We start from the raw sequence: 25,102 nt of genomic DNA on the forward strand, positions 1-25,102 counted from the left end.
ATAAGAGATAAAAAGATAAGGACAAAAATTACAATGCAATCATGAAATAGTCTCACAAGTTTCCACACGAGCAAAGCTTGTATGAACTCACAGAGACTTAGGCGATGTTCAGGGCTGGCATGAGTCTACATCGGATCCTCTGTGTGTATATATAAGATTGTTTCAAGCTGAGTGTTTTTATTGATGTGAGTTGCATTGAATCTGTAGATTGTTCTAGTAACGTGGCCGTATTTACTACATTAATCCTACAAATCCATGAGCATAGGAGATCTTTTTATTTTCTAATGTCTTCTTCAAGTTCTTTCTTCAATGTCTTACAGTTTTTAACGTACAAGTTGCTTGGTTAGAGTTACACCAAGATAGTTTATATTATTTGAGTCTATTGTGAAACATATTGTTTCCCTGATTTCTTTCTAGGTCCATTTGTCATTTGTACATAGCAGGGTTACTGATTTTTGTGTATTAACTTTGTATCCAGCTACATTTCTGCAAGTAATTATCAGCTGTAGGAGTGTTCTGGTGGAATTCTTAGACTCTCTTGTGTATATTATCATATCATCTGCAAATAAAGATACCTTCCCTTCCTATTTGTATCCTCCTAATCTCCTTCAGTTTTTCATGGCTAAGTGTTTGTCCCAGCCCTTTTCTGCATTAACCACATGATCATGTGTTTTTGTCTTTCAGTTTGTTTATATGGCAGATTGTGTTTATCAGTTACATATGTTGAACCATCCCTGCACCTCTGGGATGAAGCCTATTTGATCATGGTAGATGAACTTTTAGATGTGTTCTTAAATTTGGTTTGCAAGTATTTTATTGAGAAATTTTAAACACTTTTTATTATATATTTAAGTTAGAAACAAGCTTGCTTCCCATGTCAGTCCCAGCTCCCTCTCCCTCCCCTCCACACCCACTCCCCCCCCCCACCAGGCTCCCCAGCCCCCCACCCAATCCCCATTCCATTGCCCAGGGAGGATAAGGCCTTCCATGGGTGATATCTAGAGTCTATCATTTTGTTCTGGGGGAGGGCCCAGTCCTTCCCCCAAGTGTCCAAATTGAGAGAACATCCCTCATTGTGGGATTGGCACCCAAATTCCATTTGTGTTCCAAGGATAAATACTGATCTACTACCCAAAGCCCCATAGATTGCCTAGATCTCCTCAGTGACACCCACATTCAGGGGGTCTGGGTCAGTCCCATGCTTTCCACACAGCCATCAATCTGGAGTCCAAGCGCTCACCCTTGTTCAGGTCAGCTGTTTCTGTGGGTTAAACCAGCCCAGTCTTAACTCCTTTGCCCATCAGTTCTCTCTTTCTGACACTGGATTGCAGGAGTTCAATTCAGTGTTTGTCTGTGGGTGTCTGCCTCTGCTTTCATCAGTCGCTGGATGAAGGTTCTGTTTCCTGGCAGTGGGATTGTATGCTGGCACTCCCCTGATTCATGTCTAAAATCCATAAATGAGTGAATACATACCATGTTTCTCTTTTTGTGACTGGGTTACCTCACTCAGGATGGTTTCTTCTAGTGCCTTCCATTTGCCTGCAAATTTCAAGATTCCACTGTTTTTTCCACTGAATAGTGCTCCATTGTGTAAATGTACCATATTTTCTCTATCTACTCTTCAGTTGAGGTGGCTTCTAGGTTGCTTCCAGGTTCTGGCTATTACAAATAATGCTACTATGAACGTAGTGGAACAGACATCCATGTTGTATGAATGTGCATCTTTTGGGTATATGCCTAAGAGTGGAATCGCTGGGTCTTGTGGTAGACTGATTCCCATTTTCCTGAAGAATGTGCATACTGATTTCCAAAGGGCTGTACAAGTCGGTACTCCCACCAGCAGTGTAGAGTGTTCCCCTTTCTCTCCATATCCTCTCCAACATAAACTGTCCTTGGAGTTTTTGATTTTAGCCATTCTGACAGGAGTGAGATGGTATGTCAGAGTTGTTTTGATTTGCATTTCCCGGATGGCTAGGGATGTTGAGCACTTTCTCAAGTATCTCTCAGCCATTTTAGTCTCCTCTATTGAGAATTCTCTATTTAGTTCTGTACCCCATTTTTTTGATTGGATCCTTTGGTGTTTTGGAAACTTGCTTCTTGAGTTCTTTGTAAATTTTGGAGGTCAGCCTTCTGTGAGATGTGGGGTTAGTGAATATCTTCTCCCATTCTGTGGGCTGTCTTTTTGTCTTGCTCACTGTGTTCTTTGCCTTACAGAAGCTTCTCAGTTCAGGAGGTCCCATTTATTAATTGTCAGTCTTAGTGTCTGTGCTACTCGAGTTATGTTCAGGAAGCAGTCTCCTGTACCAATTCGTTCAATGGTGCCTCCCACTTTCTCTTCTAAGAGGTTCAGTGTGGCTGGACTTTGATCCATTTGGACTTCAGTTTTGTGCATGGCGATAGACATGGATCTCTCCGCATTCTTCTACATGCCAGCATCCAGTTATTCCAGCACCATTTGTTGAGGATGCTTTATTTTTCCATTGTCTATTTTTAGCTTCTTTGTCGAAAATCAGATGTTCATACCTGTATGGGCTAATATCTGGGTGTTCAATTCGATTCCATTGACCTACCTGTCTATTTTTGTGCCAATACCAAGCTATTTTGAGGACTTCAGCTCTATAACAGAGCTTGAAGTCAGGGATGGCGATGCCTCCAGATGTTGCTTTGTTGAATAAGGTTGTTTTGGCTATCCTGGGTCTTTTGTTTTTCCATACAAAGTTGATTATTGTTCTTTCAAGGTCCGTGAAGAATTGTGCTGAGATTTTAATGGGGATTGTGTTAAATCTGTATATTGCTTTTGGTAAGATTGCCATTTTTACTATGTTGATCCTACCTATCCAAGAGCAAGGTGTCTTCTTTCTTAAGGACTCAAAGTTCTTGCTATACATGTCTTTCATTTGTTTGGTTAGCATTATCCCAAGGTATTTTATGTTGTTTGTGGATATTGTAAAGGGTGATGTCTCTCTGATTTCTTTCTCAGCCCTTTTATCGTTTGTATATAGTAGGGCTACTGATTTTCTTGAGTTGATCTGGTATCCTGCCACTTTGCTGAAAGTATTTATCAGCTGTAGAAGTTCCCTGGTGGAGTTTTTTGGGTCACTTATGTAAACTATCATATCATCTGCAAATAGTGAAAGTTTGACCTCTTCCTTTCCAATTTGTATCCCCTTGATCTCCTTTTGTTGTCTTATTGCTCCAGCTAGAACTTCAAGTACAATGTTGAAGAGATATGGAGAGAGTGGACAGCCTTGTCTTGTTCCTGATCTTAGAGGAATCGCATTGAGTTTCTCTCCATTTAGTTTGATGTTGGCTGTTGGTTTGCTGTATATCGCTTTTATTATGTTTATCCCAGATCTCTCCAAGACCTTTATCATGAAGGGGTGTTGGATTTTGTCAAAAGCTTTTTCAGCATCCAGTGAGATGATCATGTGATTTTTGTTTCTCAACTTGTTTATATGGTGGATTGCATTGATGGATTTTCACATGTTGAACCATCCCTGCATTGCTGGGATAAAACTACTTGATCATGGTGGATGATTTTCTGATGTGTTCTTGGATCCGATGTCATTATTTTATTGAGTTTTTTGCATCAATATTCATGAGTGAAATTGGTCTGAAGTTCTCTTTCTTAGTTATGTCTTTGTGTGGCTTGGGTATCAAGGTTATTGAAGCCTCGTAAAGAGAGTTTGGCAAAGACCCTTCTGCTTTTATTGCATGGAATACATTGAAGAGAAATGATATAAGTTGATCTTTGAATTTCTGGTAGAATTCTGCACTGAGGCCATCTAGACCTGGGCTTTTTTTTTTTTTTTTTGGTTGGGAGACTTTTGATGAATGCTTCTATTTCCGTAGGGGTTATACATCTATTTAAATTGCTTATCTGTTCTTGATTTAATTTTGGCAGGTGATATCTATCCAGAAAATTGTCCATTTCCTTTAAATTTTTGAATTTTGTGGAGTACAGGTTTTCAAAGTATGACCTGATGATTCTCTGGATTTCCTCAGTGTCCATTGTTACGTCCCCCTTTTTCATTTCTAATTTTGTTAATTTGCATGTTCACATTATGCCATTTGGTGAGTTTGGATAAAGGCTTGTCTATCTTGTTGATTTTTCTCAAAGAACTCTTTGTTACATTGATTCTTTGTATCATTTTCCTAGTTTCTACTTTATTGACTTCAGCCCTCAATTTAATTATTTCCTGGCATCTGGTCCTCTGGAGTGAGTTTGCTTCTTTTTGTTCTAGAGCTTTCAGCTGTGCTGTTAATTCTCAGATGTGACTATTCTCCAGTTTCTTCATGTGGGAACTTAGTGCTGTGGACTTTCCTCTTAGCACTGCTTTCAAAGTGTCCCATAAGTTTGGTTATGTTGTGTCTTCATTCTCATTGAATTCTAGGAAGTCTTTAGTTTCTTTTTTTATTTCTTCTTTGACCCAAGAGTGGTACAATTATGCATTATTCAATTTCCATGAGTTTGTAGGATTTCTGCAATTTGTGTTGTTGTTAAATTCTAACTTTAAAGCATGGTGGTCTGATAAGATGCATTGAGTTATTCCAACGTTTTTGTAGCTGCTGAGGTTTCATATGTTGCCAAGTATGTGGTCCACTTTTGAGAAGGTTCCATGTGGTGGTGAGAAGAAGGTATACTATTTTTTATGTGGATGGAATGTTCTATAGATGTCTTTTAATCCCAATTGGGTCATAACTTCTCTTAGTCCCTTTGTTGTCTTTGTTAAGTTTCTGTCTGGTATTCCTGTCTAGTGGTGAGAGTGGGGTGTTGAAATCTCCCACTATAAGTGTTTGAGGTTTTATGTGTGGTTTGAGTTTTATTAATGTTTCTTTTACAAATGTGGATGCCTTTGTATTTGGGGCATAGATGTTCAGGATAGAAACTTCATTTTGGTGGATTTCGCCTGTGATGAATATGAAATGACCTCCTTCATCTCTTTTGATTCATTTCAGTTTAAAGTCTAGTTTGTTAGATATTACGATTGCTACCCCTGCTTGTTTCTTGGGTTCATTTAATTGGAAAATTTTTTCCCAACCCTTAACTCTGAAGTAATGTCTGTCTTTGAAGCTGAGGTGTGTTTCCTGTATGCAGCAGAAGGATGGGTTCTGTCTTCGAATCCATTCTGTTCGCCTGTGCTTTCTTATGGGTGAGTTAAGACCATTAATATTGTGGGATATTAATGACCTTTGATTGTTCATTCTTGTTTGTTTTGGAATGGCTCGTGGTGGTAGAACTGTATGTGGATTTCCACCCCTTTTCTCTTTTGGCTGTTGGTAAAGTGGGATTATCTATTGCCTATGTTTTTCTGGTTGTAATTAACTTCCTTGGATTGGAGTTTTCCTTCCAGAACTTTCTGTAGGGCTGGGTTAGTGGATATGTATTGTTTAAATCTGGTTTTGCCATGGAATACCTTGTTTTCTCCATCTACATTGATTGAAAGCTTTGCTGGGTATAGTAGACTGGGCAGGCATCCATGGTCTCTTAGTGTTGGTATAATATCTATCCAGGACTTTCTGACTTTCAGAGTTTCCGTGGAGAGGTCAGGTGTGATTCTGATAGGTTTGCCTTTATATGTTACTTGGCCTTTTCCTTAGCTGCTCTAAGTATTCCTTCTTTGTTCTGTATGTTTGCCGTCTTGAATATTATGTGGCAAGGGGACTTTTTTGTGGTCCACTCTTTTTGGTGTTCTGTAAGCCTCTTGTACTTTCATTGGCATATCTTTCTTTAGGTTGGGAAGGTTTTCTTCTATGATTTTGTTGAATATGTTTTCTGCCCCTTTGAGGTGGTTTTCTTCACCTTCTTCTATACCTATTATTCTTAGGTTTAGTCTTTTCATGGTGTCCCATATTTCCTGAATGTTTTGTGTTAGGGACTTGTTGGACTTAAGATTTTCTTTGGTTGATGAATCAATTTCTCCTAGTGTCTCTTCAACACCTGAGAGTCTCTCTTCCAAGTCTTGTATTCTGTTGGTTATGTTTGCATCTGTAGTACCTGACCGTTTCCCCAGTTTTTGAATATCCAGCATTCCTTCAGACTGCAGTTTTATCATTATTATTATTATTATTATTATTATTATTATCATCTCCATATCTGCTTTCAACCCCTGCACTGTTTGTATTGTTTCTTGTAATTTTTGCTTTGTGTTTTCCTCCCTTTCTTGCATTTGTTGGATTTTTTGGTTTGTTTTTCCATTTCTTTAAGGGATTTTTCTCATATCCTTTTTGAGGGACTCTATCATTTTCGTGAAGGTGTTTTTAAGGTCATTCCCTTCTTCATCTGCATTGGCGTGTTCAGGTCTTGCGTGTAGACTCTCTAGGCTCTGGTGGTGTCTTATTTGTTTTTCAGTTGCTGAGTGTGTTCTTATAATGCCTCTTTCCCATCACTTCTTTCAGTGGGTGTAGAAAGAGCCTCTTCCTCTCCTGGTGGGTAGGCAACCAGGGTTCCCTTTCGGTGGATGGAAGCAAATCCAATACTCTCTGGCCTCTGCTCTCTGCCCTCTGCCCTGAGTGTGGGCAGAAGTGGGCCAGCTCTCTCTGCAGCTCCTGGTCACTTGGTTGTTGGGGTTGAGTCGGCCTGGCTGTGGTCCCCAGGCCAGGAAATCCGAGTGATGGCGAGTGAGAGAAATTGCCCCTGAATTGCCTGGTATTGCATGTGGAGAAGAATACCAGGAATCTGGGATGCATAGGCTCCCGCTGGGATGGGAGGCTCAGTGGCAGTCTCCAGGCACTGGAACCTTATTGAGAAATTCTGCATCTATGCTCATACATGAAATTGGTTTATAATTTTCCTTGTTGGGACTTAATGTGATTTGGTATCAGGTGACTGCATCCTCATAAAATGAATTGGGCAATGTTTCTCCTGTTTCAGTTTGTCAAATAATTTGAGGACTGTTAGCATTAACTTTTCTTTGAAAGTCTGGTAGAATTCTAGGCTAAAACTGAATGACCCTTGGCTTTTTTTTTACTTTTGATGACTGTTTCTATTTCGCTGGGTAGTATAGGTCTATTTAAATTGTCTATCTAATCTTGATTTAACTTTGATAACTGGTATATGTGGACAAATTTTCCATTTCTTTAGATTTTCCATTTTGATGGAGTACAGATTTTTTAAGTATGTCTTTATGATTCTCTGGATTTCCTTGGTGTCTCTTGTGATGTCCTCTCCATTTCTGATTTTATCAATTTGGATACTCTTGGTCAGCCTTTTAGTTAATTTGGATAAGTATTTATCAATATTAATGATCTTCAAAATAACCAACTCTTCGTCTCATTGATTCTTTGTATTTTTTGTTTATTTCTACTTTAGTGATTTCAGCCCTGAGTTTATTTCTTTGCATCTACTCCTTTCGGGTGTGATTTCTTCTTTTTGTCATAGAGCTTTCAGGTGTGCTGTTAAGTTACTAGTATGATATCTCTCTAATATCTTTATGAAGGCACTTAGTGCTTTGAACTTGCCTTCTAGAACAGCCTTCATTGTGTCTCATGAGTTTGGATATGTTGTTTATTCACTTTCATTCAATTCTAAAAAGTCTTTCATTTCTTTTATTTCTGCCTTGACCTATTTTTCATTCAGTAGAGAGTTATTCAGTCTCCAAGAGTTTATAAGCCTCTTGTTATTTCTGTTGTTAATATCTAGCTTTAATCTATGCTGGCAGGATAGAATTCAGGATATTACTTCAATATCTTTCTTTTATCTATTGAGACCTGTTTTATGTTCAAGTATGTGGGGGAAATTCATGAGGTACAGAGAAGAGGGTATATTCTTTTATGTTTGAGTGAAATGTTCTACAAATATGTTAAGTCTGTTTGGTTTATAACATCTGTTAGTTCCAGTATTTCTGTTTAGTGTTTGTCTGGATGACCTGTATATTGGTGAGAATCTGTACTGAAGTCTCCCACTATCAGTGTGTGAGGGTCGTTATGTGATTTAAGCTGTATTATCATTTCTTTTACAAACACGGATGCCCTTGTGTTTGGGGCACAGATGTCAGGAATTAAAATGTCATCTTGGTAGATGTTTCCTTTGATGAGTATGTAGTGTCCTCCCCCATCCCTTCTGATTAATTTTGGTTTGAAGACTAATTTGTCAGATGTTAAAATGTCTATAGCAGCTTGCTTTTCCTAGATCCATTTGCTTGGATAATTTTTTTCATCCTTTTACCCTGAGGTAATGTCTATGTTTGATGCTAAGGTGTGTTTCTTGGAGGAAGCAGAAGGATGAATCCTGTTTTCACATCCATTCTGTTAGTCTGTGTCCTTTCATTGGGGAATTGAGACCATCGATATTGAGAGATATAAGTGATCAGTCATTGTTAATTTTTGTAATTTTGGTGGTGGTGGTGGTGGTGGTGTGTGTGTGTGCCTTTCCTCTGCTTTCACTGCTGGTCTGGGATTATTTATTCACTGTGTTTTCCTGAGTGTAACCTCTTTACATTGGACTTTTTCCTTCTAGCACCTTCCATACAGCTAGATTTATAGATGGATATTGTTTAAGTTTGGTTTTATCATAGAATGTCTTTTGTTTCTCCATCTATTGTAATTAAAAATCTTGCTGAGTTGAGACCAGGGGACCAGTGGGTCCAGAGGCGAGACCAGGTAAAACAGGCCTTGAATCCAGGCCTGCATTCCAGTGCCTGGGGATTGCCTGGAGACTGCCACAGAGCTTCCTATCCCGGCAGGAGCCAAGCACCCCAGATCCCAGGTCTTCTCTTCCACCAACAAAACCAGGGGACCAGGTGGGAGACTACACACCCCAGATTCCTGGGCTTCTTCTCCACCCACGGGGCCAGAACTAGGATGAGAAATAGAAGAACTACCAGAGTATTGGACTTGCTTGCACCCAGAAAAAGGGAACTCTGGTCCCCTAACCACCAGACCAGTAAGGGGCTCTTTCTGCACCCACTAGAAAAAGAGATGGGATAGAGACAAAACAAAAACACACTCAGCAACAGAAAAACAAGTATGACACCACCAGATTCTAGAGACTCCAAACCAACAAGACTCCAACATTCCAATGCAAATGAAGCAGAAGAGGATGACCTTAAAAACAACTTCATGAAAATGATAGAGGCCTGTTGGGGAAGTCCTGTGCATTTGTCAATAAAGCACTGTCTGGCCAATAGGGAATCTATATAGGTGGGACTAGGAGTCCAGGAGGATTCTGGGAAGGAGAAACACAGGAAAGTCAAGATGTAACGCCATGGGGTAGGAAGCCCGGAACTATTCTCTGGTAAGAGACATACTTAGATTAACAATTATGGGGTAATTACTTAAGTCAGAGCTAGCCAGTAAGAGACAAGTAAGGCCAACAGCTTCATAATTAATATAGTCTCCTGTGTGTTTATTTGGGACTGAAGCGGCTCTAGAGCCAGGCTGGCTGGAAGGCGTTCTCTCAAAGGAAAAGATTTCTCACAAGGAAAAAGCCTCTCTTTACAGAGGCCCTAAAATAGGATATAGGAAAATCCTTCAGAGAAATGGATGAAAAAACAAACCAAAAAATGCAAGAAATTGAAGGAAAAAACAAACCAAAAAAATGCAAGAAATGGAAGCAAAAACAAACCAAAAACTGCAAGAAATTGAAGAAAAAGCAAACCAAAAAATGAAAGAAATGGAAGAAAAAACAAACCAAAAACTGCAAGAAATGGAAGAAAAAACAAACCAAAAAATTCATAAAATGCAACAAATGGATGAAAAGATGAACCAAAAATTGCAAGAAACAATTCAAACAGTGCAAGGGTTGAAAACTGGAATAGAGACAATAAAAAACACAATCTGAAGAAAGGCTGGAAATAGAAAAGCTGGGCAAATGGTCAGGTACTACAGATACAACCATTACCAACAGAATACAAGAGATGGAAGAGAGAATCTCAGTTGTTGAAGATACATTAGGAGAAATGGATTCATCAACCAAAGATATTCTTAAGTTCAACAAATCTCTAACACAAAAGATCCAGGAAATATGGGACACCATGAAAAGAACAAACCTAAGAATAACATGTATAGAAGAAGGTGAAGAAAACCACTTCAAAGAGTCAGAAAACATATTCAACAAAATCATAGAAGAAAACTTTCCCAACCTAAAGAAAGACATGCCAATGAAGATACAAGAAACTTACAGAACTCCAAATAGAGTGGATCACAAAAAAAGTCCCCTTGCCACATAATAATCAAGACCCCAAATATACAGAATAAAGAAAGAATATTAAGAGCAGTTAAGGAGAAAGGCAAAGTAACATATAAAGGCAAATCTGACTTCTCCATGTATACAAATGGACTTTGGGCTCCCATCCAACAATGTGAGATGCACTCTCACCCTGAACTCTTGGGGGAGGGTCTAGGCCCTGCCCTGCATGAAATGACAGACTATGGACACCCCCATGGAGGGCCTCACCCTCCCTGGGGAAATGAGGGGAAAAGGGGGGTGGTTGATGGGTGGGGAGGGAAAGGGAGAGGGACCTGGAATTGACATGTCAAGCAACCTTGTTTCTAATTTAAATTTAAATTTAAAAATAAAAATAAAATCTTGCCGAGTATAGTAGCCTGGGCTGGCTGGCACCTGTGGTCTCTTAACATCTGCAGCACATCTGCCCAGGCCCTTCTGGCTTTTAGGTCCCCATGAGAAGTTTGGTATCATTCTAACTCAATGGTTCTCAACTTTCCTAATGTTGCATCCCTTCAGTACAGTTCCTCATGTTGCAGTGACCCCCAACCATAAAAGTATTTCCATTGCTACTTCATTACTGCAATTTTGCTGCTGTTATGAACCATAATTGACATGTCTGTTAGGAAGGATATCTGTATGTGATCCCTGTGAAAGATGGTTCAACACCCAAAGGGTTCGCAACCTACAGGTTGAGAATCACTCTTCTAATAGATTTGCTTTTATGTGTTATTTGGTGTTTTACCCTTGTAGCTTTTAATATTAAATACAGGCTTCATTTTATATGTTTACTGTTTTGATTGTTATATGTTGTGCACAATTTCTATTCTGGTCCAGTCTTTCAGGTGTTCTGCATACTTTTTGTACCTTGATAGGCACCTTCTCCTCTAGATTAGGGAAATTTTCTTCTGTGCTTTTGTCAATAATATTTCTTTTGCCTTTTCCTGGGTTTCTTCTCCTTCCTCTATTCCTATTATTCTTAGATTTGATCTTTTCATAGTGTCCCACATTTCCTGGATAATTTTGTGCTTGGATTTCTTTTTAGGCTTCACATTTTCTCATTTTCTCTGGCTGGGGTGTCCATTTCTTCTATTGTGTCTTCAATACCTGAGATTCTCTCTTCCGTATCATGTATTTGGTTGGTGAAGCTTGCCTCTGTCGTTCTTGTTCAATTTCCTATTTTTTTTTTCGAGATTTCCCTCAGTTTTGATTTTCTTTATTGATCCTTTTTTACTTTCAGGTTTTGAGCTGTTTTATTCATTTCCTTCCACTATTTGTGTTTTCATGGATTTCTTTAAGGGATTTATTCATTTCGTCTCTGAAGGCCTCTGTAATCTTCACATGGGCTGATCTGGGAAGTTTTTCTTTCTTGTGCCTCATCTGTGTTGCAATTCTCAGGGCCTACTGTGGGAGGATTGCTGAGCTTCATGGATACACAGTGTACTAATTGTTATTGTGCTTTTGTTATTGTCTAGACATCTGTGATTAGAAAGATTGTAATTCTGGGTGCTGGTGCCTGGACTTGTCTTTGTTGGGTGGGTCTTCTCTTCCTTTGTTTCTCTTGCCCTCTCTGGTTCTTAGGAGAGTATGATGGCTGTGTGCTTGGTAGGAAATACTTTGGGAAGCTTATAGGTGTGACCACGTGGGGTTCCAGGTAAAATGTGTTTCTCGATATTAGGAGCTGACACTTAAGAATGGTGATGGGCATTGGGAGGGTCTGGAGGTCCACAGAGTGGGGAAATCGGCGTGTTCCGGCAGGATCTATTTAGTCCCCTGGGAGTGGGGCCAGAACATGAAAAGAGGCCACAGCAGAAGGTCTGCTGTCGAGCTGGGGATGAGACAGGGGACTGGAATCGGGGGCGTGGAGGGAGAGGAGAAAACCTACAGTTAGCCTGCCTGTTGCCCTGGTCAGAGTTTGGCCTGTGGGTCTGAGAGAGTGGCTGTGGGAGGTGGAGACTGGGATGAAGGGGGGACAAAGATCCCTGTGGTCCCCTGGAGATGGGACAAAGGGAGCCTGCAAAGGTGTCTGCTGCAGAGCGAGGCTCAACTGAGGCTGGATTCGGAAGGTCAGAGAGAGAGGTAAAGATCTGCAGTCAGACTTTCTGCTTCCCTGACTGGTGTGAAAAATATAACTTTAATTATCAGAAAATTTAAATGTGTGATCTAGGTGTGACAAAACAGAAAACTCCCTGTCCTGTATCATCATACCTGTGGACAGGCATTTATCTAGAACACAGTTTTTCCAGAAAACAAAATGGGAGGCAATAAACACAAACTTATTCACAAAGCTGCCATTGCCTCAACCTGATGACGTTAAAGGTTTCTCTCTAAGAAGATTGTAACTGATCATGTGGCTATATAAATTATTAGAATTAATTTTTCTGCTTTAATGTGTTGTTATTAGGTCTTTTTATAATTGTAAGAATCATAACAAATAAGAAATTAAAGTATAATGAATATACCATTTATACCAGCATCAAAAATACCAAATCCTAGAAACCAATGTAGCAAAGTTTAATATAAACATTTTAAGGGAAAATACAGGCATCCTATGTGAATGGGAGAATATACTATGGTCATTAATGAATAGGATCAATATTGTGAAGGTGCCGTTTCTCCCATAATTGATAATAGCCTTATTACAATTTCAATAGGGCATCCATATTATCTGAAATTGTCACATTAATAAGCAAAAATTCTAAGAACCAAGAATACTAAAATACTCATAAAACAGAGAAATAGAGAACAATTAGGTTATTACTGTCAAGACCTTTTATAATGCGCACATAATTGAAAACAATTTTTTTCTTAACTCAAGAAGAGGAAAGAGAAAATCAAAAGGAAATAAAGATACTAGAGCCATGCATATATTAGTAGTAGTGGGTTAAAGTTAGCCTGTGAGACAGTGAGAATAGTCTTTATCTCTCCGTGTTTGAGCTCATATGTAAAATCAATTCCAGATGATGGGAAATAGACTTTTACACATAAAACAAAAACAACAAATTCCTGTGAAGATGATCTTTATGACTTCAAAACAATGATTTCTAAAATAGACAATGAGCCTAGTGCCAATCAGTTAAAATATTAATAAATTGAACTAGTGTGAATTCAAATTAAAGCAATTACTTTTTGCCAACTCACAGCATAGAGTACAAGCCACAGCGCAAACAAACATGGTTGCACTGTTTATTGAGTTGAAGCCAAAAAGCACTTGAACTGTGGACATCAAACATGTGTACAAACATTAAAGAGAATCTAATTTTTATAAAGGCTGAAATTAGAGCAAAGAATTTAGGTGGGAAATGCCATTGACATAGACATGAATGCTTAGTACCACTGATGATGAGGGAAAAAAGAAATTAAAACCCTTGTGCAGTATCCTTCCTTACTGCACAGATGATTTAAATTTAAATGACAATGAAAAAGGTTCATGACCCGCCAGGCGTTGGTGGCGCAAGCCTTTAATCCCAGCACTCGGGAGGCAGAGGCAGGCGGATCTCTGTGAGTCGAGGCCAGGCTGGACCAACAGCCTCCAAAACAATACAGAGAAACCCTGTCTCGTAAAACCAAAAAAAAAAAAAAGTTCATGACCTTTGATATAATAAGCACTAATATGTTCACTAATATGTTGCTAGTGGGAGTGGCAACTCATATACATATTTTGTAAATCATTTTGCTATTTCAAAAATTAACGTTCTTTAAAAAATTAAATAAATGAAGATCTGTATATCCTGGTATAGAGTCCTAAAATGGAAGAGGCTCAACTACCCAACAACAGGCTTCATAAAGAGTATACTCATCACATGGAATTCTGTGTGCTACCAAAATAACCACACTGTAACAGTATTTATGACTCTCTCATTCTGTTGACTGGTAAGAAAGCACAGAATTTCACATGCTACGTTAACCCACTTACATGAAATTTGAAGATGATTAAACATTTAGTGTCAGAAATGTAGAGACTAGGAAATGAAGAGACTTACTGGTATAAATTTGGTGTAGAAATGTGGGGACTAAGAAATGAAGAGACTTACTGGTGTAAATTTTGAAGTGCTGCTTTTGGGAACTGGGAGGTGTATGGTGACTGAGAGGAGGTGACTGCCTGAATTACTGGTAATGCTGATTTCTTCATCTACGTCGTTGTTTATGGTAGAATTCGCTGAATTCTAAACTTGCATTCTGTATACTTTATGTATTCTTTTATACACTCACAAAGTGACTAAATATTTTATTACCAAAGAAACTTTATACTAAAGAAGTGGATAGAGTTACTAAATGGTTGTCTCTCTGGCTATTGTGGTGATAATTACTCATCTGGTATTCTCATCATAGAAAGTCCAACAGTAAAAAGAGGTATAAGTAAAGTCAAGAAACTGTAACAGGGTGTCAAGTACTGGTCTTGTATTGTCAATGTGTTTTACAGGAAGAAAGTGTTCACACTCGTTTGGGAATCATCTATAATCCCACATCAAAGATAAATGAAGACAACACAGTCATTTCTAGAGGAATTTTGGCAGCTTTTCTTACACATAAAAACAGCCTTTTGAGAAGATTTCTCAAAGAACTGGCAAAAGAAGAAACAGCTGAAGCAATTTATTCTGGAGATAAAATTAAAACATTCCTTAATATGGTCAGTAAACAATTGTGTGTGAGCGAGCGTGTGCATGCATGCGTGCATGCGTGCATGTGTGTTGCACATTTCAAAAGCGTAATTTATACACTTAAAGTACCAGAATACTGAAAATGTTGGTAAGTATGAGAAGCTGGGTGTAACAGACGGCTGTCCATCAGGGCATGGTGGGAGGTTGCAGCTGAGAAGAAATGGGGGAACTGGGCGTCTGTGGGCTGACAGTGCCTAGGGAGCCTGTCTGCAAGACTGACTAGGTGTGGCCACTGTACACTTACAATTGGAATTTTGTTTTCTAATCGTGCTGTGGCCACAGCTACCATACTGAATGGTGGGATGGAAATTTCTATCATGATAGGAGTGCATGACAATTTGCTCAACCTTCAGACCCTAAGGCCTCCTAGCTAAACACAAATAGAACCCACCAAGCTGAATCGTATGCATCTTAAAGCCTGGGAAGTACTGATTGGGAGAAGCGTGCCTCAGTATGAAGCTGTGTAACAACCTTTTCTGATTGATTTTCTCTAAGGATTATGCTCAATATTTCATTGTTCAAATGCAGTTATTAAATTGGCCTTCTGTAATTTGTACACTGGGGTAAGATGGAATGTTTCTAATTTAAACACTACTCTTTAAGAGCACCAAATATGAGTTACTGAGTTCAGAATTAATAAATGTTTCATTTCTTTAATGGTAAATTTTAGTGAAACTGATGTTCTCAAACATTATAATGATCTACAAATCTCCCTTAAATGGTCAAATAATGAATAATCTTTAACTATATGTACTTATAACAAGATTTAATGGTTTTGTGAATGATTTGACAAAAGAAATTATTTCTTGAAAATGTTGCTTCAGAAGAAAATATTTTAAATCATAATTTGCATAATTTTATTAATATTAATGTGGGATTTATATACATGAATTATATACTGCTACTTTGTCGTTTTATTCATCTTTAATAGTTTCATCATTTTTAACTTGTTTTTTTCTGTTTTTTTATTTCTCATTTTTTCTTTTTTAACTTGTACCTTAGGAGATGGATAAGAATGCTTTTGAGAAAAAATATAACACCGTTGGAGTAAATATTTTCCAAACCCACCAGTTATTCTGTCGAGATGTGCTTAAATTGCAGCCTGGCCAAATCGGTATTGTCAGCAATGGGAAAGTAAGTAGAAGAAACTTCCTAGGTTTTAGTGGACACTGGCGCTGTGGACAGAGACCCAACAACACGGTGTGACATACACAGTTCATGGGTGGCACTCATGGGATACGTACTAGTCAGAGCTCAGGATAAATAAGACAGGTCAACAGCCCACAACCTCACCCGCAGATGCAATAACGACATCCTTCCCTCCGTTATGGAAAGCATAGTGCTGTCCATGCATCCAGCTTTCTCTTGTTCTAGTGACAAGGTTCTTTGTAACAAACACACCGTTACATGTTTGGGACATCAGTGTTGTGGTGGGGTACAACGCACATTCCCACATCTTTTTCCTCTGTGCCTCTCTGCAGTTTTTATGTCAGATGAAAGCTAGTGTTGCACATTCTGGAGTATGCATGTATAGATTATCAACGTGTTGACGGTCTTTTACAAGTTATAAACTTGTTCAGACCTCCAGACCTCTATGGTTAGCTAGTGGCAAGCTCCATTCTCTGACCGTCAGACAGGCTCTATTTGTGCAAGCAAGGTATCACCACAGCAGGGCTGTGTACATGCGTGTAACAGCGGTGAGTATGAGTCAGCCCCGTGTTCTACAGCAGGGCTGTGGACACGCGTGTAACAGCGGTGCGTGTGTCTGCTCCCTCAGAAAATGCTTGTGGTGCTCGTGGTTGTATAGTGGTGATGGAGTAAACATGTAAAAAGAAAAGTTTCCTGAATGTCTGCTAGAAAATATCCAACGATAAAACAATAAACTAAAAATAAACCTTGTTTTAAGTTCTTAGGACCTTTACATGAAGAGTTCTACGTAGAAGATTTTCTCTTGATTGAAAAGATAACATTTAGTAATTCAGTGGAGAAAATTAAAGACATTGTCGAAAATATGGAAATGAGCTCACAACAGTAAGTATCTAAAGGTACTAAAGTAACTCCTTTGGCTGTTTAGACTAGATACATCATAAAAGCCATGGGATGATAGTCTACCCATGCATTTACTCGCTGTCAGCTGGCACTAAGGGCCAGTGTTTGTTTCCTGGAAGTCGTTCTTTCTCTCTGTTTTGTATTCACCTAGCTGTACCCTCTCCATTCACAGGAGGAGCCATTTCCATAAATATTGTGTGCGTGGGTCCCATGTTCTTTCTTTAAACTTCTGCTTCAGCTGTAAATATCCAGCTTGTGTATTGTGTGAGTGCCTTGCCTTTCCAGAGAAATGTGATTACAGTCTGTGTCCTTTGTAGTCTACTGTGTAAGAGAGGAACTATAGCTAGACATGGAGAGAGGGCCTCTCCAGAGTTGTCAACTGTGACATGAAATAAAAGTTCTCTTCCTAGAAGTCTCACGCTGCTTCTCTGTGTCCCAGCATGAGTGACCTTGTGATGAAAATAGATGCTCTTGTGTCTCCACTGCCTGTACGCTCCCCTCAGTACGTCACGCTCCTCAGAGAGGACCACAGGTAATGCTGCTGCAGCATTTAACTATTCCTACTGGTGAATGATTGCATGCATTCTTCCCCCTTGTCACCCATTATTTCCATTTCTTTTTACAGTACAGCATAGTAAAAACTAAAGGTTCTCTGTTCAGTAAAATTACAATTAGCAACATAAAGAAAAAAATCTACAACATAGCTCAGTAGCAGATGTGTTTGCATCTCATACGTGAGGCTAAGTTTGATCCCAAGTACCACACACACACACAACACATAGCGCATATACATGGCACAACACACACACACCACACAAGCACACATACACATACATCACACACACACATACCACACAGCACAACACATACCACACAAGCAGACAAGCACATACCTCACACACATACCACACAGCACAACACACATGCACACACCACAAATCCAATTGTGCAGCTCAGTGAATAAAAACACATTTAGGATATTTATTTTTCAATATTGTTAGTAGCACATTTCTTTGATTATTATAAACAATACTGTGATATGTGACGTCCTTCTGTGTGCTGCAAGTATGTGTTGCTTTTATTGATTAATGAATAAAGGTGTTTCAGCCGATGGCCAGACAGAATGTAGCTAGGCAGGAAATCCAAACAAAGACGCTGAGAGAAGGAAGGCAGAGTCGGGGAGATGCCGTGTTGCTGCAAAGGAGTAGCATGGTAGAGCATTGCTGGCAAGCCTCAGTCTCGCGGCAATACACAGATTAATGGAAATGGGTTCATTTATGAGAGACAGCTAGCCAGTAATAGGGCTGAGGCATTGGCCAAACAAGTACACTGTAATATTGAGCCTTTAATATTGAGTGTTATTTCGTAAGTGGCTACAGGGACCCAGAGCAGGAGAGAAACTGGTCCAGTGGGGCCACATGAAACAGAGAAAACCTTCCAGCTACAATAGTGTGTATTTTCAGTGTGAGAAAGACCATCTCTGCAAGAGTCCTTCTTACTGTAAGATCTGGAAGATACCTATACTCAACATTATCTGCAACTGCTTTCAAATAGATAGTATTTAACATTAGCTTTTTAATTTGTGGCGGGAGACGTTTATTTGATGCAGTATCTTGTTCGGTAGGAGGGCTGCAAACTTGCAATGTAGCTGAAGCTGGCCTTGAGGTCATGAGCCTCCTTCCTCGTCTTCCTTACTGCGGTGCTGATAGCTGTGCTGCTCCTCACTCAGTTGGGAAGCTGTCTTTAGTCTATGGTGAGGTGCATGTAGTTCAATGATATCTTTGAATGAATACAGTACAGCCTTAAAGAGTTAGCAGTTATCAGAGGAAGTTAAAGCAGCAGGAAACATGTACAGGCAAATCATAACAAATTACCCCATAATGAAGCCATGTGACAACCAGTTTCTACAGGTGCTACAGTATGACAGTGATTTGTAAAATTTCTGAAAGATAACTAACAGCAGCAACAATTAAAGTCATAGAATTAGATCATCTAACTTATAACACTTACTTCTAGTAAAATCATCCAAGACCTGTTGACTCTACTACTCTTACTATAACACAATTAAATTACAGCTGCAAGCAAAGTGAAGTTTCAATCTGTTCTCATGTTTCAAGTAAATAATTGATGAACACCCATTTCCTAACTGCAGAGTCTCCTGCAGCACAGACTGCTGCTCCTGTAGCTCACTGCAGAGTCTCCCTGAAGCACTGATTACTGCTCCTGTAGCTCACTGCAGAGTCTCCTGCAGCACAGACCGCTGCTCCTGTAGCTCACTGCAGAGTCTCCTGCAGCATAGACCGCTGCTCCTGTAGCTCACTGCAGAGTCTCCTGCAGCACAGACTGCTGCTCCTGTAGCTCACTGCAGTCTCCTGCAGCACAGACTGCTTCTCCTGTAGCTGGTCCTTGTGGCTCTTCATTTGTAAGCCTTTCTTCTGTCGAAATGAGCAGTTCTTCCTTCATCTAAGAAAATGTTTCTGTGTGACTAGTGTTAAGCAGTAATTAAGTTAGCGTAGTCTAAACCTTAATAACATACATATTGATCATCTCCCACTAGCCACTTTCCTTCTCCCTTTAGATTAAGTCGTCTCACAGTTTATGACTTAGATCAGCGGGACTGGAAGGGAAAGGATGAGCAGGAAGGAAATAAAGAGAGGAGGATGGGTCCAAATAAATTACCATGCAAAGTATGTGTTTGTTCCTGATTTCCCTGTATTATCTGTTTGTTTTTTATAATACCAAGTAAATACAAGTATAAAGTAGTTAATTCTCAGATCTTGGGAAATACACTCACCTAACACAAAAGCTATCAGAATTTTTGCTGTAGTAGTGTCATTCTTTAATGTATATTTTCATTGCATATTTAGAAAATACTTCATTTTCTCAGATTCTTTATAACTTTACAATGTTGCCTACAAATTTCAAGTTTGCATTTTATTACATAACCAGAATTTCTAAACTTCAAGGGAAAGCAGGCAACTCATACAAATGTACATAGTTCATATCACAATTACAGATGTATTTTATAAACTTGACCTACCATGCTTATCTTACTTTTTGTTGTTCTAGTGTTATAAAGATAAATCCTCCAGAAGATGATCTGTTCTTCGATGTCATTGCGATTGTGGATCCTTTGACAAGAGAAGCTCAGAAGATGGCACAGCTATTGGTTGTAAGATCATATAAACTAGACTAAACGCTCTCACTTTGAAACGTAAATATTCATAACTCTTTTTAAGTGTAATGAAGTGATTGTGTCCATCCCAGATCTTTATATCACCTAACGTTTTACACACACACACACACACACACACACACACACACACACACACACACACACATGAAGTATATACACTTCAGTGTAGGACAGTGTGGTGACATCTTGTTTGTACAAATGAGAGCACCTGAAGACCAGAGAGATGAAGGAGCAAGCCATAGCCACACCTTACCTCTCCAACTTCCCGCCTGAAAAGAGAGCAAGTTCCTGCTTCCTCCTGCCTATAATCCTTTCTCCGCCCAGCCATCTCACTTCCTGTCTCCGCCTAGCCATCTCACTTCCTGTCTCCTCCCAACCATCTCACTTCCTGTCTCCTCCCAGCCATCTCACTTCCTGTCTGCTAGCTAATGGCAAGCTCCACCCTCTGCTCTTCAGGCATGCTTTATTTGTACAAACAGGAAACCACCACATATCCCCTTTTTTGTCTAAAAATAAAAAAATTTATAAAGGATAGTGAGCGGTGCACAAATGTTACAGCAGTGCGTAGGTTGGGTTCTGCTATAGGCCAAGCTGCTGTACCCTACCAAGTCCATATTGTGGCACATGAAGAATGCTTTGATGAATTTCAAACCCTGCCTGTCAGTGTGGCCATGAATTTGAAAGAGAACGGGTGTGTTGTTGTCCATGTAGAGTTAAACAAGAGCTTCCTGTGGCTTGGGCAGGTAAGTCTGTACAACACATCTGAGAGGATGTGGAGATATGTCATAGGTGTCACACGTGTCATACTGCCGTCTATGTCAGGTGCGACAATGGGAGGCACATAATGGATCCTCAGTACCTGAGAGCCGTCATGTTATTTGAAAACCAAACATGGGAATTTTTAACAGGTGCTTGGCAAGATTGTGAACACGAGGATAAAGCTGTTCATGAACTGCAGGAGCAAGCTTTCCGAAGCCCCTTTAGGAAGGTGAGTGGGCGGACTGGCAGACGCACAGAGGACAGGAAGATCTGTTGCGGGCTAGCATTGTGTGTGCCTTCACTGGACACCATAATTGAAATGAAGCTAAAATCACATGACTCCTTAAATCTCTGATCTTACTGCGGAAACTGTGAAATTGTGTTCATATGTGTTTCTAGAAATTTGACTTAGTATTTATTGAGAAGTTATCAAGGGAAAACCCAGTGATTTCAAAAGTTTGGGGCTAACTGCATTGTCAGCACTTTTTCAGACCTGTATTTCAAGATGTTCGTTCTTACGTGATCACATTCACTATTTGGGGGTCTTAAGGTGGCTGAGAGTGTCTGTGGGTACCACAGAGATGCCTGTGTCTATCATTGTGTAAAACAGCTCTTATTCACAGTGACCTTAAATGACACCTAACAACAGAAACACACCCTTTCTCTTTTCCGGATCAGAATCAGTGTCGTTGTGATCACTTCTGTTTCTAGGAATATTCAGCAGCCTCTGGGTCAGAAAGGAGATGCTCCCTAGTGGACTTGCTGAGGCTTACTGGCAGGCTTTTCTCTGTCACAGCTGCAGAACACTAAACATGCATGTACACCCGACAGAAGATGTATAATTCAGCTCACCTCTTTATTGTTTCCAAGAATGTTATGTTTTGTATATTATACACCATTACCTTGAACAGTCACTTTAAAAGGGAATTTTTTAATGCTTGGAAGACAATGAGATGGAAAATGTAGAAAAGTAAAATGAGAATTTAGAATTCACCCATTGGCCCTTTGACTGACACGTTTTTTTATAGCTCATTTACTTTTTAGGGTTTTTTTTTGTATTTAAAATTCATCACATACCTTTCTTAATCTGATCAAAATCATTGACTATGTTATCTATTAATTGAGAGGTGTGCCCCATGGGTACAACATTTCTATTCATAGTATTCAGAGTATCTCTATAAAGATTGAAGAGGAAGAAGAGTATTGAGGACTGGAAAGAGATCTCAGTGTTTCAGAAGGCTTACTCCTCTCAGAGAATCCAAGTTTGTTTCCCAGCAACTTACAACTGCAATCTGATCTTCTGATGTTCTCTTCTGGCCTCTGTGGGCATTAAACCCGTGTGTGTGTGTGTGTGTGTGTGTGTGTGTGTGTGTGTGTGTGTGTGTGTAATTAAAGTAAAATATATAAAATAAAGGTTAGCAATGTTGAGTGTTAGAGGGAAGGACCATGCCTTCTGTAGTAGGAGTAATAACTAAAGGGCTAGCTGTTGTTCCGCATATACAGCAGGGGCCATGTTTTAATCCACTAGTTCAGCGTACTCTTACTCTGTAGCATATGACAATCAGATTCTGAGTCCTTCCCTTTTAGTAAGTATTGTCTCATTTATCTCACAGATGAGCAAAATGGTGAACAAGAGTTTCCTTAGCTACATACTCTGTCCCGTCTTTATGAGCCCCGTCATATTTTATGGGAGGGTGCCCTATTTCTGCTGATTTTTTACACAGATGTTTCCTCCCTGTTGGAATCCCATGCTTCCTTCTTTGCCTGGCATCACTGCTTTGTCGGGGATCCTATTTCTTAGTCTTTACTTTGTGAGCTTCATCTTCAGTCTCTAAAGCTATTAAATTGTGGGGAGAGGGGAACTGGAGAGACACCCAGCAGGTAAAGGTGCCTGCCTCCAAGCCTGGTGACCTGACTTTGATCACCGGGCCCCAATAACAGGAGAAAAGTGACTCCTGCCAAGTGTCCTCTGATGTCTACATGTGCACTGTTATATGTGTGCACAAACATACATGCAGTAAATATAGATAAGTGTTTGAAAACTCTTACAGTTACTCAGCCTGAGGGGCTGGAGAGAAGACTCAGCATCTAAAAGAACTTGAGACTCTCTCAGAGGAATGGAATTTGGGTCCCACAACCCACAAGGGCAGTTCCAGGGAATTGGCACCCTCTCCTGGCCGCCTCGGGCACTGCATGCCTGTGACGCACAAAGGTCGTACACATCATACACATAAAACATAAATCTCTTCTTTAATTGCTCCCTTTCCTGTCTGTGTGCAAGAGCAGTGATCCCAACCTTTTATGTAGTTCATGTTGTGGTGACCCCAACCATAAAATTACTCTCATTGCTACTTTATAACTGTAACTTTGCTGCTGTTATGAATCCTAATGATCTGTGGTGAACTCTGTGAACTGTCTCCTGACCCCCAAAGGGTCACAACCCATTGTCCTAGAATATTGATATTTTTCCTTCCTTCTCTTTCCTCTAAACTTCATCAGAGTGATGATGTGCTCCTTGTATCTCTCCTCCGCTGGGGGGGGGGGGGTCACCTAACCATGTATACTGTGTTTGACACACTGAGTGTTTGTTTTGTGTTTACTTCATGACTGTTCCCTCCCATGTCTTCTTGGGGCTCCTTTCACGTGTGTCCTAGTGAGCCATCAGCATGCTGGCACGTTCTCCTGGAGTCGGGGCGGACCTAAGGACTTTGTTCTCAGAAGCAAACAAAATATGGACAAGCTAATTGAATAACTTCTGCAATTTAGATTAAACGGGCTGGTTTATGTCTTGCTGGCTTTCTCTGTCTGGCTCTTGTCAGTGTCTCAGATGAAGCATGCTTAGAAATGAACACCTTGGTGACAGTCGATGGGAGGCTTTTCAGCCGCACCCTCGTTCCCACAGCACCAAACACCTGGCTGGGCTTCATGGCCCAACTCCGTGCTCCTCCCTTCATCCCCTGGAGCTTGAACCTCCCTCAGAACTCACACTGCCTTTATGTTTAGTTCAAAGTACATCTTTCTAAAGAAAAAAATCAAAATAGCAGTTGAATAGCGAAACTGTAGAACACAATATGAGTTTGAGCTTAACACAATTGTAAAATACATTAGAGAACTGAAACAATCACTCATGTGCTCTTGGTATTGGCTCTCACTGTTCTTAACTAGTGACTAATTTTAGTACGATTATACTGAAGAATGAGGATAAAATACAGTAAAACTGCAGTTGTGCCTAAGGATCTATTAGCAGGTGCATTTGACTCTATCCCGTTGGTTTGGTTTTTTAAAATTGGCATCAGAATTTCCACTTGAATTTTAGTTATTTTCTGGCTTTCATTTCTCTTCTTTGTAGTGGCAGGAGCTAACAAAATGCTAGCGTGTAGGCTGTGAGGAAACGTGAAGGCGTGTAGAAATGCTAGTGTGTAGACTGTGAGGAAACTGAAGGCGTGTAGAAACGCTAGCGTGTAGACTGTGAGGAAACTGAAGGCGTGTAGAAACGCTAGCATGTAGACTGAGGAAACGTGAAGGCGTGTAGAAACGCTAGCGTGTAGACTGAGGAAACGTGAAGGCGTGTAGAAACGCTAGCGTGTAGACTGTGAGGAAACGTGAAGGCGTGTAGAAACGCTAGCATGTAGACTGTGAGGAAACATGAAGGCGTGTAAAAACACTAGCGTGTAGACTGTGAGGAAACTGAAGGCGTGTAGAAACGCTAGCGTGTAGACTGTGAGGCGTGTAGAAACGCTAGCATGTAGACTGAGGAAACGTGAAGGCGTGTAGAAACACTAGCATGTAGACTGTGAAGCGTGTAGAAACGCTAGCATGTAGACTGTGAGGCGTGTAGAAACGCTAGCATGTAGACTGTGAGGAAACGTGAAGGCGTGTAGAAACGCTAGCATGTAGACTGAGGAATTGTGAAGGCGTGTAGAAACGCTAGTGTGTAGACTGTGAGGAATCGTGAAGGCTTGTAGAAATGAGTACAGAACAATGGTTGGGTCACCACAACATTAAAGGTTGGGTCCACTGCTCTAGAACACAGACAGGAAAGGGAGCAATTCAAAAAACTCAGGTATATTTTAAGGGAATTCTGATTATTTTCACTAAGAAGGAAAAATATGTATTACATAATCATATAAATGGTCTCTTGACTCCTGTGGCATACAGTGTGTATTTAACTTTTTGATTTAAGATCGTATAGTCATATTTATTAAGTCATTTGCATTTTTAAACTCTTTGGGGTATAGATAATCACTTTCATTTTAGTCACAATATTTTTAT

The 25,102-nt window shown here is 39.9% G+C and overlaps 1 protein-coding gene across 1 annotated transcript in view; it reads left to right on the forward strand.

Annotated features, from left to right (window-relative positions):
* The window catches only part of Uggt2 (UDP-glucose glycoprotein glucosyltransferase 2), a 115,576-nt gene that overhangs the window by 55,475 nt on the left and 34,999 nt on the right, over window positions 1-25,102 (forward strand). The window contains exons 21-26 of the mRNA XM_013120121.3: window positions 14,589-14,795; window positions 15,829-15,960; window positions 16,733-16,857; window positions 17,315-17,407; window positions 19,945-20,047; window positions 20,980-21,059. Coding sequence (XP_012975575.1) covers window positions 14,589-14,795; window positions 15,829-15,960; window positions 16,733-16,857; window positions 17,315-17,407; window positions 19,945-20,047; window positions 20,980-21,059 — 740 coding nt within the window. The remainder of the gene's footprint in view (window positions 1-14,588; window positions 14,796-15,828; window positions 15,961-16,732; window positions 16,858-17,314; window positions 17,408-19,944; window positions 20,048-20,979; window positions 21,060-25,102) is intronic.

Source organism: Mesocricetus auratus, unplaced genomic scaffold (genome assembly GCF_017639785.1).
Source record: "Mesocricetus auratus isolate SY011 unplaced genomic scaffold, BCM_Maur_2.0 Super-Scaffold_2245, whole genome shotgun sequence".
Taxonomy (NCBI): Eukaryota; Metazoa; Chordata; class Mammalia; order Rodentia; family Cricetidae; genus Mesocricetus; species Mesocricetus auratus.